This window comes from Asterias rubens, unplaced genomic scaffold (assembly GCF_902459465.1).
Source record: "Asterias rubens unplaced genomic scaffold, eAstRub1.3, whole genome shotgun sequence".
In the NCBI taxonomy this organism is placed as follows: Eukaryota; Metazoa; Echinodermata; class Asteroidea; order Forcipulatida; family Asteriidae; genus Asterias; species Asterias rubens.
In genome coordinates this window covers 145,939-162,458 of record NW_022985695.1, presented here as the reverse complement: position 1 = coordinate 162,458, position 16,520 = coordinate 145,939, and the positions used below count along the sequence as shown (strand labels likewise).

The following is a 16,520-nucleotide window of genomic DNA, read 5'->3' as shown; positions in this document are numbered from 1 at the left end:
AAATGCTGTCATGTATTTGAAAGTTTTGGTTTGTTGATTATCTCCACCAATAGGAGTAGCGAAACTGTCTGGGGTATTTATGAATTTGTTTTTTTTTGAGATTTGCTGATTCTTTTTTTTATGCGCATTGTCTGCACTGATCTATTTGTGCATCTAAAGAGTTGCTTACTGAAATGGCGACAAGTACATATGGTACAGGCACTACATATGCTTCATGTTTGGACCTTGGCTGCCTATGGCACTTTTCGATCTTTGGTTGTAAAAATACAAAATGGATGAAGCCTAACCACCTATGCACAGTTGAAAATGAGGTTTAAAAAGTACATTGTATGAAGTTACAACAAATGATGGAAGGGTTAATTGGGGGATGAGGGGGGGGGGGTCCTCAGAATATTCTAGATTTCTGTTCAGGTAGGGCTATAGAGGTCCGGTTGATTGGATGGGGGGGGGGGGGTGTTTAATTTTGGGATGTGTATTGTGGATGTGCAGAATGGGGGGGGGGGGTGTTATAGTCAGGATACTGTACATTTCTGGGTAGGTCTAAAGGTTGGTTGAAAGGGTTGGGGATTTAATTAGGGAATATAGGGGTAGCTGTTGAGAAGTTTGGGGCAGGGTGCAGGGGAGGAGTGGTTATTTTTGGGATGCATAATTAGTGTTAGGGTGCACTTGTTCACATCTTATACATGCCTGAAATTTCACAGAGGCCTGGCCTCTGTTGCCCTGTCTTGCTTGACCTTGGTGCCCCTTTGAAAGGTTCCCTTAGACTTTAAGATTTTCCAATGGCCTGGCCCTTTCAAAAGATGAAATTCCAGTCCTGTTATTATCTGGTTATATTTCCATACTGTGTTTCAATTGTGCTTACAAATACAAGCATTTTGGCCATTCTCTTCTCAACTCCCTCAGTTAAAGGAACATGTTGCCTAGGACTAGTCGAGATGGTCGTTGAAAAAGCGTTTGTAACCATTTGCTTTAAAATGCATAAGGTTGGAAAGATGTTTTAAAAGTAGAACACAATGATCCACACAAATATGCCTCGAAATTGCGAGGTTTTCATTTTACCTCGTCGACTACCATGATCGGCCATTTATGAGAGTCATAAATGGGCGACCGTGTTAGTTCGTAAAACCAAAAGAAAACCACGCATTTCAAGGCAAATTTGTGTTGATCATTGTATTCTACTTCTAAAACACCTTTCCATAACTGTTACAAATGCATTTTTTACTGCCAACTCAACTCGTTTGATCCAAGGCAACGTGTCCCTTTAATTAACTGATTGCAGGCCGGGTGACAGTCCCTTCATTTGAAACATGCATAGCTAAAGGTAAAACAATATCTTCAAAACTGGGCCCAATTTCATAGAGCTTTATACCAGTCACGAATTGGACATGTGGCATTGAAGTTTGGCTTGCAACCGTTATTCCATGGAGGTGGTTATTCTGAGGAAAGCAAAATTTGGCCCTGAAAATAAAATACAATTTTGTTGGGTTAGTTAGGGCGCCGCCAAGTGATACGAAATTACCGAGCGACGCCTACGCGCAAGAACAGTCGTGCATGATTGTCACGTCCTGTACTGCTGTCAGAAGATGGAGGAATTTTGTGAAAATCAACGTAACCCGAACGAGCCAGCTAGACACTGGAATGCTCGAAAACAGTTTATTGTCAACAACTGGGACCGATACCATGGAAATCAACTGGCTTCATTGGCCATGGTTTGGTTAAACATTGAGTTTTATGGATGCACGTAAGTTAAAAATCTGCCTTCCTGAAATTAAAACACGGACCAAAATCAGTTCCACTCCTGGCATGTGGAGTCAACTCGACCCACCTATTCTTCATACGTGTGTGTCTTTTATTGTGTGTAGTACTTAATAGCTAGTGTATTAACTGTTTTTTTTAATGGTGGTACTGCATAGTAGTGCTTGCCTTTGCGGTAAATTTGGGGTACAATTATATAATACAGGGCCACTCCAAGGTTAGGGTAAGGGTTTTAAATTTAAAGGAACACGTTGCCTTGGATCGGACGAGTTGGTGTACAAAAAGCGTTTGTAACCGTTTGTTATAAAATGCATATGATTGGAAAGATGTTTTAAAAGTAGAATACAATGATCCACACAAATTTGCCTTGAAATTGCGTGGTTTTCCTTTTACTTTGCGAACTAACATGGTCGGCCATTTATGGGAGTCAAAAATTTGACTCCCATAAATAAATGGCCGACCGTGCTTGTCGACGAGGTTAAAGGAAACCGTGCACTTTCGAGGCATGTTTGTGTGGATCATTGTATTCTACTTTTACAACATCTTTCTAACCATATGCATTATATAACACACGGTTAGAAACGCTTTTTATAGACCAACTCGCCCGATCCAAGGCAACGTGTTCCTTTAAAGTTAAACTGTTTATTTTAAAAAATAAATATAATGTAGTTTTCTTCCAGCCCCCCCCCCCCCCCCGGCTCCTAAACTAAACTCATCAGTCACTGCACCCTGTGTGCACACTGGGCGTGGGCCGTCACTTTTTCACTTATTATTCATCATACTTTTATCCATACATAATAATATATTAATGTTTTTTTCCCCCAAAACAACTACCTGATTTGAGCATCAAGGTAGAATGGTAGAACTAGAATAGAACTGTTGGACATTAACTTCATTCAATCTTCGCGCAAACTTCAGCAGTTCAGCCTCTGCTGAGCACGCAAACAAGTTGATGGTCCGATTTAAATTTGTGCACTCAGCTTTATTGAGTTTCGCACCTGATTTTCATTACAAATTTCAAGCTTTGATGAAAATTTGGTGCTGTCAAAAACATTTTTATTTTTGCCCCAACTTTTGCAGTTTGGAACCACGAATCAAGTTATAAAAATCATTCAGACTGCAACTTTATATTCCACATCTCTACTTAGAAGAAAACAAAAATCTCTGAGAATTTAAAGACACTGGACACTACTGGTAATTGTTAAAGACCAGTCTTCTCACTTGGTGTATAACAACATCTCGCATTTTGACATAAAATAACAGACCTGTGAAAATTCGAGCTCAATTGGTCGTCGAAGTTGCGAGATAACAATGAAAGAAAAAACACCCTGTGTCACACGAAGTTGTGTGCATTTAGATTCATGGAAAATTACTTCTTTCTTGAAAACTATGTCACGTGTTTCTCACAATGTTTTATACCATCAACCTCTCCCCATTACTCGTCACCAAGTAAGGTTTATACTAATAATTATTTTGAGTAGTAACCAATTGTGTTCACTGCCTTTAAAAGGGTTGTTTATTAATTAAGTCCAAATCGAAATGTCAAGGAACTGGGCAAGCAAGCAAGGATGAATTTGAATGCATATCGATCGAGCTTGGCGAAATGTATCCTGCAAACTTCATTCATCCACATGCGGCAGGAGGTCAGTTTGCGCCCAACAAAACTACCTCCATGACTAGATAAAAAATGTTATATTAAATGAAAAAGTGGCAGCTTTTTCCCTTTAAAAAACTAATAAAACCAATTGTTTGTTTCCGATGACCTGACCATCCATTTGTTGCAAAATACCATTTGTAAGCTCGCATTAGGAAATCTATTAAGAGAATAAAATGGTTGAATGCACTTTTTGTGGAGATAATAAAAATAAAAATAAAACACAAAAGTGATTGGAAATAATCACAACACTGTTTACCAACAGATAACTTTTTTACAGAAAAAAACTTCTTGTGCAGTGGACACTTTTCATAATTACTCAAAATAATCATTAGCGTAAAACCTCACTTGGTTGGGTAATGGGGAGCTGTTGATAGTATAAAATGGTGTGAGAAAAGGCTCCCTCTGAAGTAACGTTGAGTTTGACAAAGAAGTAGTTTTCCATGAATTTGTTTTTTGAGACCTCAGAATTAGATTTTGAGTTCTCGAAATCAAGCATCTGAATGCACACAACTTTGTGTGACAAGGTTTATTTTTTTTTTCATTATTATCTCCCAACTTCGACGACCAATAGACCGATTGCGCTAACAATGTTTACATGTGATCATGTGACATAGTGGGTATAGAAAAGCACAGCTACGCAGTAAAGACATGGGAAGACTCGTACCGATGGACCATAACTGGCTGTATTTTCAATAAATAACAATTATAACTAAAAACAGAGCCATTTTTATAAAGTTGAATATTGTGACATTGATTTAAATCACATTTGCTGTTTGATGTTCCCAGTATTCTACTACAAAAGAGATTTCTTTTGAGAGTATGGTTAGACTATGTAAATTACTGAGGTTTGAGCAAGCTCACGCGCCGTGGATTTTTGCGTTGTGCACGGCGTGAAGTTGGGCAGTGACAAGGGAGATTGCAAAGTTGTCTTACTTATAGCTGACAGCTACCCCTTCTTATCAAATATTTTGAGGGTGGAAATAAAGGGATTTGCAGCTTCTTGATGAGATTTTTATTGAAAATATTGGCATCAAAATTATTTTAATGAGGGCACTGTAAAACCACACTTTCCGTGCACAAACACATGACATCGTGTGAAAATTCGCTTGGAATTTCCTACTTGGTGAAACTGTGTTTACCCATTACTGGCATTGTTCAGCCAATGGTAAGGTCTCATGTTACAAACTCCGGAATATTCTTCAGCGATTTCAAGAATTTATTCCTTTTTTTGAGCCAAAAGTTGCAACAGTAATCATGTCTTTTTAACGCACGTTTATAATGCAGTACGCCGTACTGTTTACATCCAATAATACCCACTATAGGTCACGTGACGCACGGAGCGCAATCGGTCTATTGAGCTCAAATTTTCACAGTTTTGTTTTTTAATGCATATGTTGTGAAACTGGTCTTTGACGTTACCAATAGTGTCCACTGTCCAGTGTCTTGAGGTCTTTGTGTTCTGTGTGTAAAACACCCATAAAATTTATTGTGAAACATACAAAATGGCGCCGTTACATTGGGCTTGCGATACATGGTACAGGATATAAACATACAGTTTCTCCACCACACACAGGAACAAACTGCTCTAACTCGTTCTTCACATGCATTGTGATGGGACCTCTGACCTTTGAACTTTTGGATGTGGAACAGAAATCTTAATTTTTCATGGCTACCATGTGCATTTTTAGGATGTTGTCATTTTGAGACCGGATTTGCTGGTTATGGGGGGTATGGGAGTAATATGCAGGGTGGCTGTTGGCGGAATGCATGTTTTTTACGGGTTAAACTTGCGACATAAATTTTCACATCTTAATAGCTTTGAGACGTCATATTGTACGGTCAAAACCTTTTTTCTTTTCTTTCACGAGTGTAATATTAAGTGTTATGTGCGCCTTGAGTACAATGTATCTCATTTTGGTGGATTTTGGCGCCCTATAAGCATTATTTATTATTGTTATTATAATGTTACCTTGAGGGATAAAATTTCAAAACAAAGTCTAGATAGTTAGTTTTTTTTTACAATTTTAACTGCCTAATATTTTGTTTTCAATAAAATTACTGTACCATCCCAAATTTGTATTATGTCTCAAGAGCCTGAACCTTGGGGGTGGGGGGGGGGGTGTCTTATATATATTCCTCAACCATATATACCAAGTCCTTATTATGACCATGATGACATGATGATAAGAGATGTTAAATTTGCATGTTTTTCATGCTATAATAATTTACGTCTTTAGATGCGACAAACTATTTTTGTCTTTAGAGACAACAAATTTTTTCGTGACTTGTTTTTACTCATTTCTCAGAAACAACACCACCCCAGCAAGTTGTATTTTAAGGGAAGCTTTCTACCATCATTACTTTCAAACTGTTTGAGTTTAATGTAAATCTGTGGACGTTGTGTTTTGTGTCCTACAAAAAGTATCCAGACTCTGTAAAGTTGTTAATGACAATACAACTTATGTGTGATATTGTTTTTATTGCAGATATCCACCTGAATTGATGCAACGAGTGCAGGAAATGGCCAAAGGCATAACTCTAGATGTCACACCCGTGGACGTTAAAAGCAAACCAACTATCGCTGTGCGTACATCTCAGCTATTTGATAAATCCAAACCCATACCAACACCAGAAGTGATCTCAACGACCTCGGAACCAGTTGTGTGTAGACTAACAGCAAAAAGAGAAGGGAGTAGGTTCCAGAAAGCAGGAAAAAGACGGATAGTACAGGAGACAGCAAACACGGAATGTGTCAGACTTGACGAGAAAAGACGCAAGGAGATGCCATGCAGAGGATGGTACACTGCTCTTGCCGACGGGGGTACCGTGGAATTAGAACAGTCAAACTGCAATGATATAGTGTGCCAATCAAGAAACATCAGCACACATGACCCAATTATCTCAGCTTTAGCAGAAAACTTAATTTGGGAACCCTATACTACTAAGAAAAACCGTCGTGCCTCGTCACTGAGAAGACTCAACCCTGCCGCTATGAAAGTGCCACTCAAGAGACACATAGAATATATAAGTGTTCCCCCTCCTCTTGGAAAGAGTAAAACAAGATGGCTTTGTAATATGTACTACGATGAAATTCTCGTGGGTAGTGCAGAAGGTGAAAACAAGCACCGATCCAGGATAGGTGCAGCCGACAGGGCTGTATCCATGTTAGAGAATTTGAACTATGCGGTGGTTAACGCGAACAAAGTGAGTGTGATGGGAAGAAATTACAGTAAAGAGCTAGTGCCCTTAGATGAGGTCCAAGATGGGATCTCTAATGATAATATGACAGTCAGTGCCTTGGTCGACTCGACCTTCAAAAAAAAACATGTACCCATTGTGTTTGAAACCAGTGACAATGTCCAAACGGTTGATGGAGAAACTGGCTATGTGTGCAGCACGACTATCGGCGGTACAACTGTTGCTACGGGTATTCACATGGACAAGAGTAAAGCGAGACGTGCATCTGCCGATATCGCCCTGGCATTTTTGAGAGACAAAAGCTCCAAGATGAAGGCAAACCTTGACAAGTTAAAGAATGTTGTTAATGAATGCGATATCAAGGCATCTGATTTGGGTATCAGACGTAAAAATGAGGTGTCTGATTCAATCAAACCCAGTGAGGCAACTAATTCTGTTACCAAACCCAGTGAGGCATCTCAGTCTCTAATCAAATCTAGTAAGGGGCCCCATAATGTTATTGAACCTAGTAAGGTGTGTCATTCTGTTTCAGTCAACCCACCCAAAGATGCATTACATGAGAATTTGATGCAAAAGACATCTTCCATCAAGGTTCAAGTCGGGAACTTGGATAATTTTATCTTGAAGGAACCGTCTAGCCCAGCCCCTGCAGTCAGCATCTTGATTGACTCTGCATTCAGTAATAATGTCCCCATTGAGTTTAAACTTGACAGCGCCAAAATGATCAATGGTGTAAAAGGCTTTATGTGCAGCACCATCGTCAATGGTGTAATCGTTGCTACTGGTACTCACAGGTTTACGGCACAAGCAAGGAATGTGTCTGCCAATAATGCCTTGGCCCTTTTGAGAGACCAAAGCTCCTACATAAATGAAAGCCATGACAACACACGGAATGTTGGTATTGAACCCGAATCCAAGCCGTCTGAATTTGTTGTTGCAGAGAACGTTGTCAATGAACCCGATTCCAAGGTGTCAGATTTAGTTATCAAACTTGAGAATACGGCGTCTGATTCTGTTGTTGCAGAGAATGCTGTCAATGCACCCGATATCAAGGCGTGTGATTTTGTCTTCAAGTTTGAAAATACATCCTCTGATCCCGTTACCGCAGCGAATATGGAGTCTGATTCTGTTGTTCCAGAGAATGTTTGTATTGAAACTGAAAGCAAGGCATCTGATGTTGTCAAACTTGAAAACACAGCGTCTGATTCAATTGTCACAGAGAATGTTGTCAATAAACCAGATATCAAGGTGTCTGATTTTGTCATCAAACTTGAAAACATGGTGTCTGATTCTGTTGTTGCAGAGAGTGCTGGTATTGAATCCGAAGGCAAGGCATCTGATGTTGTGATCAAACTCGAAAATACAGCGTCTGATTCTGTTACTGCAGAGAATGCTGTCATTGAGCCCGATTCCAAGGCATCTGATTCTGTTACTGCAGAGAATGCTGTCATTGAGCCCGATTCCAAGGCATCTGATTCTGTTACTGCAGAGAATGCTGTCATTGAACCCGATTCCAAGGCATCTGATTCTGTTACTGCAGAGAATGCTGTCATTGAACCCGATTCCAAGGCATCTGATTCTGTTACTGCAGAGAATGCTGTCATTGAGCCCGATTCCAAGGCATCTGATGTTAATATCAAACTTGAAAACCCAGCATCTGATTTTGTTATCAAAGAGAATGCTGTCTATGAACCCAATTCCAAGGCACCGGATTTAGTTAACAAACTTGAGGATATGGAGTCTGATTCTATTGTTTCTATTGTTGGGGAGAATACTGGAAGCAAGGTATCTGATGTTGCGATCAAACTCAAAAATACAGCGTCTGATTCTGTTACCGCAGAGCATGTTGTCACTGAACCTGATATCAAGGCATTTGATGTTGTTATCAAACTTGAAAACACAGCATCTGATTCTGTTATCAAAGACAACGTTGTTGCAGAACCTGATTTCAAGGCATTTGATGCTGTTATCAAACTTGAGAATACGGCATCTGATTCAATTGTTGCAGAGAATGCTGTCAATGAAACCGATATCAAGGCATTTGATGTTGTTATCCAGCTTGAAAACACAGCGTCTGATTCTGTTATCAAAGAGAATGTCGTTGCAGAGAATACTGTCAATGAACCCGATATCAAAGCGTCTGATTTTATTTTCAGACTTGAAAAGACGACATCTGATCCTGTTACTACACCTGATCTAGCATCTAATGTTGTTGATGTAGAGAATACTGTTGATTCCAATTCCAAGGCGTCTGATGTTATCAAACTTGAAAAGATGGTGTCTGATTCTGTTGTCACAGTAGAGACTGTTGTCATTAAACCCGATTCCAAGGCGTCTGATTTTGTTGTCGCAGAGAATGCTGTTAATGAACCTGATACCAAAGTAACTGATGTTGTTATCAAGCTTGAAAATATGGCATCTGATCCTGTTATCGCACCGGATATTGGTTCTGATTCTGTTGTCGGAGAGATAGCTGGTATTGAGCACGATGTCGAGGCATCTGATTTTGTCATCAAACTTGAAAACCCAGCGTCTGATTTTGTTACTGCAGAGTATGCTGTCATTGAACCCAATTCCAAGGCATCTGATGTTGTTATCAAACTTGAAAACCCAGCGTCTGATTTTGTTGTCGCAGAGAATGCTGTCATTGAACCTGATTCCAAGGCATCTGATTTTGTTGTCGCAGAGAATGCTGTTAATGATTCTGATTCGGAGGTGTCTGACTTTGTTATCGAACTTGAAAATATGGCATCTGATCCTGTTATCGCACCGGAAATGGCATCTGATTTTGTTGTTGCAGAGAATGCTGTTGATTCCAATTCCGAGGCGTCTGATGTTGTTATCAAACTTGAAAACACGGCGACTGACTCTGTTGTCACAGAGAATGCTGTCACTGAACCTGATTCCAAGGCATCTGATTTTGTTGTCGGAGAGGATGCTGTTAATGATTCTGATTTTGAGGTGTCTGACTTTGTTATCGGATTTGAAAATACAGCGTCTGATTCGCTTATGACATCTCATTTTGTCCCAGTGATTTCACCCGAGAAAATAGACGAGCCTTTGAAGCAAAAAACATCTCCCATCACTGTTCAAAACCATTCAGCTGTCGTACCCAGTAAGGCTTCTGATTCAGATATCGAACCCAGTAAAGCGTCTCATTCTGATATTGAACCCAGTAAGGCGTCTCATTCTGATATCGAACCCAGTAAGGTGTCTCATTCTGATATCGAACCCAGTAAGGCTTCTGATTCAGATATCGAACCCAGTAAGGTGTCTCATTCTGAAATCGAACCCAGTAAGGCGTCTCATTTTGCTGTCGTACCCAGTAAGGCGTCTCATTCTGATATTGAACCCAGTAAGGCTTCTGATTCAGATATCGAACCCAGTAAAGCGTCTCATTCTGATATTGAACCCAGTAAGGTGTCTCATTCTGATATTGAACCCAGTAAGGCATCTCATTCTGAAATCGAACCCAGTAAGGCGTCTCATTCTGATATCGAACCCAGTAAGGCGTCTCATTCTGAAATCGAACCCAGTAAGGCGTCTCATTCTGAAATCGAACCCAGTAAGGTGTCTCATTCTGATATTGAACCCAGTAAGGCGTCTCATTCTGATATTGAACCCAGTAAGGTGTCTCATTCTGATATCGAACCCAGTAAAGCGTCTCATTCTGATATCGAACCCAGTAAGGCGTCTCATTCTGATATTGAACCCAGTAAGGCGTCTCATTCTGAAATCGAACCCAGTAAGGCGTCTCATTCTGATATCGAACCCAGTAAGGCGTCTCATTCTGATATTGAACCCAGTAAGGCGTCTCATTCTGATATCGAACCCAGTAAGGCGTCTCATTCTGATATTGAACCCAGTAAGGCGTCTCATTCTGATATTGAACCCAGTAAGGTGTCTCATTCTGATATCGAACCCAGTAAGGTGTCTCATTCTGATATTGAACCCAGTAAGGCGTCTCATTCTGATATTGAACCCAGTAAGGTGTCTCATTCTGATATCGAACCCAGTAAAGCGTCTCATTCTGATATCGAACCCAGTAAGGTGTCTCATTCTGATATTGAACCCAGTAAGGCGTCTCATTCTGATATTGAACCCAGTAAGGTGTCTCATTCTGATATCGAACCCAGTAAGGTGTCTCATTCTGATATCGAACCCAGTAAGGTGTCTCATTCTGATATTGAACCCAGTAAGGCGTCTCATTCTGATATTGAACCCAGTAAAGCGTCTCATTCTGATATCGAACCCAGTAAGGCGTCTCATTTTGCTGCCGTACCCAGTAAGGCGTCTCATTCTGATATTGAACCCAGTAGAGCGCCTCATTCTGATATCGAACCCAGTAAGGCGTCTCATTCTGATATTGAACCCAGTAGAGCGCCTCATTCTGATATTGAACCCAGTAAGGTGTCTCATTCTGATATCGAACCCAGTAAGGCGTCTCATTCTGATATCGAACCCAGTAGAGCGCCTCATTCTGATATTGAACCCAGTAAGGTGTCTCATTCTGATATCGAACCCAGTAAGGCGTCTGATTGTGACATCGTACCCAGAAAGGCGTCTCATTCTGTTATCGTACCCAGTAAAGCGTCTCATTCTGATATTGAACCGTGTAAGGCATCTTATTCTGATATCGAACCCAGTAAGGCATCTCATTCTGTTGTTGAAACCATACGGGCATTTGAGTCTGTTCCAGTTAACCCATCCATAGATGCATTACATGAGAATTTGAAGCAAAAGTCATCTCCCATCAATATCCAAAACCAGGTCTTAGATGATTTTACCTTGTTTGAACCTTCTACTCCTTCACCCTCAGCCAGCATCTTGATTGACTCGGCATTAATTAACGACGTCTCCATTGAGTTTGAATCCGATGGCTTTGTGTGCAGCACCATCATTAACGGTACAACTGTTGCTACCGGTATTCACATGAACAAGAGAGAAGCAAGGAATGTGTCTGCAGATAATGCCCTGGCCTTATTGAGACAACACAGCTCAAACCTGAAGAGAAAATCTAACGACACACAGAAAGTTATTAAGCCCAATAGTGAGGCGTCTGATTCTTCCGTGTTTTCACCCATGATAACAGATGATCAGAAGAAAGAAAAGACGCCCCCGATCAACGTCTTAAACAGCATCTTGGATAATTTTGTCTTAATTGAACCGCTTGTCCGTTCCCCCGCAGTCAGCATCTTGGTTAACACAGCGTTAAAAAACAAGGTCCCCATTGAGTTTGAAACTGTCTATACGTGCAGCACCATCATTGATGGTACAACTGTTGCTACCGGTACTCACGTGGACAAGACACAAGCAAGAAATGTGTCTGCCAATAATGCCCTTGCCTTATTAAGACACCACAGCTCACACATGAAGAGAAGACTTAACAACACACAGAAAGTTATTGAAACCAATAGTGAGGCGTCTGATTCTTCCTCATTTTCATCCAAGAAAACAAATCAACGATTGAAGCGAAAGTCTCTACCCACCAATGTCATAAACAGCATCTCAAATAATTTCATCTTGGTCGAACCGTCTACCCCGTCCCCAGCAGTCAGCATCTTGGTCAACTCAGCGTTTAGTAACAACGCCCCCATTGAATTTGTTACTAGCGACGATTTCACAACGGTTGATGGAGAAACTGGCTATGTGTGCAGCACGACTATCGATGGAACAACTGTTGCTACGGGTATTCACATTGACAAGAGTAAAGCGAGGAATGTGTCTGCAGATAATGCCCTGGCCTTTTTGAGACACCGAAGCTCCCACAAGAGGAAAAAACCTGACAGTACACAGAATGTTTACAAACCCAGTAAGGTGTTCCATTCTGTTTTTGGACCCATGAAGAAGGCATCTCATTATTCTTTAATCAACAAACGCAGTAAGGTCCATTCTGTTCTTGAACCCAAGAAGGCGTCTTATTTTGGTCCACCAAATCCACCCAAAAAGGCCACAAATGAGAATTCAAAGCAAAAGACATCTCCCATCATGACCCAAACTGGAACCTTGGATAATTTCTCCTTGGTTGAACCATCTACCCCATCCCCTGCAGTCAGCATTTTGGTCAACTCGTCATTCAGTAACAACGTCCCCATTGAATTTGTAACGAGCGACAATTTCAGAACGGTGGATGGTGAAACTGGCTTTGTGTGCAGCACCATCATTAACGGTACAACTGTTGCTACGGGTATTCACGCAAACAAGAGAGAAGCAAGGAATGTGTCTGCAGATAATGCCTTGGTCTTTTTGAGAGGACAAAGCTGCAACATGAAGAAAAACCCTGACAGTACACAGAATGTTATCAAACCATGTATTAAGGTGCCTCATTCTGTTATTGAACCCAGTAAGGCAACTCATTCTGTTATTGAACCCAGTAAGGCAACTCATTCTGTTATTGAACCCAGTAAGGCAACTCATTCTGTTATTGAACCCAGTAAGGCGTCTCATTCTGTTCCAGTAAACCCACCAGATAAGGCCATAAATGAGAATTTGGAGCAAAAGGTGTCTCCCATCATTATCCAAAATGGGATCTTGGATAATTTCACCTTGATGGAACCCGCTAACCCAGACCCTTCAGTCAGCATCTTGGTCAACTCGGCATTCAAAAACAATGTTCCCATTAAGTTTGTAACTAGTAACAATTTCGTGACAGTGGATGGTGAAACTGGCTATGTGTGCAGCACCATCATTGATGGTACAACTGTTGCTACGGGTATTCACATAAACAAGAGAGAAGCTAGGAATGTGTCTGCAGATAATGCCCTGGCCTTATTAAGAGGAAAAATCTCCAACCTGAAGAAAAACCTTGACAGTACACAGAATGTTATCCAACCAAGTCGGGGGTCTCATTCTGTTATTGAACCTAGTACAGTAAACCCACCCAAAATGTCCATGAAGGAGAATTCGAAGCAAAAGACGTCTACTGTCTTTATCCAAAACCAGGTCTTGGAAAATTTTACCCTGGTGGAACCGCCTAACCCAGCCCCTCCAGTCAGCATCTTGATCGACTCTGCATTCAAAAACCACGTCCCAATTGAGTTTGAAATTAGCGATAACATCATAACATTTGACGGAGAAACTATGTATGTGTGCAAAACCATCATCAACGGCATAACCATAGCAACTGGGATTCACACGGACATCAGAGAAGTGAAAAATGTGTCTGCAAATTATGCCCTAGCCTTGCTGAGAGACCAAAGCTTGAACCCGAAGAAAACCCCGGACAACACACGGAATGTTGCGACTGAACTTGATGATAAGGCTTCTGGCTCTGTTACGAAAACCGGTAAAACAAAGATCGGTCCAGTTAATCCATCGAAAAATGTTAAGTACCCCCCGATTAAGGAAACCAATGTTGGTTACAAGATGCTCAGACAGATGGGATGGGAAGGCGGAGCACTGCAGAAAGATGGCATTGTAGATCCCATACAGGCCAGCTTGAAATTCAGTCGTGGGGGTCTCGGCTTCGTCGACCCGAAGCCAAAGTTTAGCAAGCCCCTTAAGCCGAAGGTTAGCCAACCCCCGAACCCTAAAGTTACTCAGCCCCCGAAGCCAAAGGTTACCCAGCCCCTGAACCCGAGCCCGAAGCTTAGCAAAAAGAAACAAAGAGCACTGAAAAGACGAATGAAAAAACACAGGCGGTATGAAAGATTAAAATTAGTGCAAGAGAATGCCTTCAATCAAGATGATAGAACGGATGAAGAAATGTGCTATGAAGAAATATACCATGAAGAAATAAGGGATGAAGAAGTATGGGATGTTGAAAGACCCCATACATTTGAGTTACAGAATTTGGTGCCAGTAATAGAGGCATTGTACCCGAAATTTGCATATGACTGAGGACAATGAACGAAGACTTTGAGAGTTGTGCGTTTAAACACCCCAAACATTTGAGTTACAGTAACTTGGTTCTGGGCTTTGCAAATGCCTGAGTTTGTTTGAATGATGACCCTATCATTATTGTCTGAGACTTATGCGTGACATGCTTATATGTTTCCGTTGTTTGACCGTGGCGTTGGCAACTAATGCAAAAGTGTCTGTAGCAAACCCCTTCCACATCTACCAATACTACCTGAATTTGTAGATGTTTACTGAAAATAGCTTTTTATGTTTAGATGAACAAATCTGAGATCTTCCTGAATATAACGTTTTCCATATTATATTGAATGCAAATCAAAGAAATTTCTCTAATTGTTGTACAAAATCTACCTAAAGCTTAAGCAGCTAATATTGCTTAGAAATTTTTTGTTGCTTAGCAGGATGAAACCAGTCACAATTGTACTTGTGGAATGGTATTTTGGTTGATAACCGTATTCTGCTTAGTGTAATTTTATTGTGCTAAGCTCCTTTGTGTGTTTAAGCAACTCTATGAAATTAGGCTATGATTGCAAGATGCAAATGTTGGCATCTCTGCCCTTCATGTTTCAGTGTTATGACTTGTATACAGAATATTTATAGTTGATTCCTGCTACTACATGGGGCCAATTTCATAAAGCTGTTCAGCAGACATTACTGCTCAGCCATTTTCTTTGCTAACCAAAAATTTAACTTAAAGACACTGGACACTATTGGTAAGTGTCAAAGACGGAGACCAGTCTTCTCACTTTGTGTATCTCAACAAAAGCATCAAATAACAAACCTGTGAAAATTTGAGCTCAATTGGTCTTCGAAGTTGCGAGATAATAATGAAAGAAAAAACACACTTGTCACACGAAGTTGTGTGCTTTCAGATGCTTGATTTCGAGACCTCAAATGCTAAACTTGAGGTACCGAAATCAAATTTGTAGAAAATGACTTCTTTCTCCAAAACTACTTTATTTCAGAGGGAACCGTTTCTCACAATGTTTTATACTACCAACGTCTCCCCATTACTCGTTACGAAGTAAGGTTTTATGCTAATAACTATTTTGAAAAATTACCAATAGTGTCCACTGCCTTTAAGAATGTACAGACTCAGTTATCATTGATAACCAACAGTGTCATTTTTCAAATTTTGCTCTGAAAAATTATCAAGTTATATACTGTTTTACACCATTTTAACATGAGGTTTAGAGATTTGTAATCTGTTGTGTTCTCTCCATTGCTCGCTACCGAATAACTTTTTGTGTTAACAATTATTTTGAGTAATTACCACTAATGTCCAGTGCCTTTTGAGTAGTAGGGTACATGTAGATACATGTAGGGGAAACATTTGGGGGAACCTTTTATCCTTCAGAGACCTTAGCGACTGCAAGGGGCTAGTACCAAACTGCCTCAAACAGCCACATATTTGAACAACTTTTGCCCAAACAATGGGGTAAAAAAAAAAAATTGGGAATGAATTGACATTTTCCATACTTATAGAATAAATGTCTGGGAAAACAGCGATGGTTGTACAGAAATGAAAGGTCTCTAAAGATATAAGCATGGAATTGGGAACACGATGTAATGGCATCCATTTTAAAATATTTGAAATTGCATGTTATTTCACCAGGATTTATTTCAAAGGACAAATCGAATGCGATGGTCTTTTAGCCAAATATCTTTCTCATGACAAACTCAGACTGTTAAAATTTTCATGCATGTACAGTGTATATCAAGGTTACAATCCCGGCACCTTCTTGCCATAATAAAGCAAAGTGCATGTATGTTGTTGGGTTTTGGATAGTGCAATTGCCTTGCCTGGACTGAACTGGGCCAGATTTCAAAAACTAGCCTAGTACCGGTATAGCAGAACTAAGCTTACCAGAAAATGGTTAAGCTAAACTACCATTTCCCTTGCAGTATCTGTTGCTGGTATCCTGCTGAAGGGACACTATTGGTAATTGTCAAAGACCAGTCTTCTCACTTGGTGTATCTCAACATATACAATTGAGCTCAATTGGTCATCGAAGTAACAATATAATAATGAAAGAAAAAACACCCTTGTCAC

At 40.4% G+C, this 16,520-nt stretch overlaps 1 protein-coding gene across 1 annotated transcript; it reads left to right on the top strand.

Annotated features, from left to right (window-relative positions):
• The first annotated feature begins 1,565 nt into the window (after positions 1-1,565).
• On the top strand, positions 1,566-15,213 carry LOC117305677. Its single transcript, XM_033790538.1, has 3 exons — positions 1,566-1,741; positions 5,899-13,018; positions 13,049-15,213. The coding sequence occupies exons 1-3, from the start codon at positions 1,584-1,586 to the stop codon at positions 14,447-14,449; spliced, it is 8,679 nt and encodes a 2,892-aa protein (XP_033646429.1). The 5' UTR covers positions 1,566-1,583; the 3' UTR covers positions 14,450-15,213.
• Positions 15,214-16,520: the final 1,307 nt, after the last annotated feature.

Bases quoted from the DNA above. Each gene is read 5' to 3' on its own strand.
- LOC117305677 (XM_033790538.1), top strand. From the start codon at position 1,584: ATGGAGGAATTTTGTGAAAATCAACGTAACCCGAACGAGCCAGCTAGA. The intron at 1,742-5,898 runs GTAAGTTAAAAA...TTTTTATTGCAG, and splicing joins ATTGAGTTTTATGGATGCAC to ATATCCACCTGAATTGATGC. The intron at 13,019-13,048 runs GCAACTCATTCT...GAACCCAGTAAG, and splicing joins CTGTTATTGAACCCAGTAAG to GCGTCTCATTCTGTTCCAGT.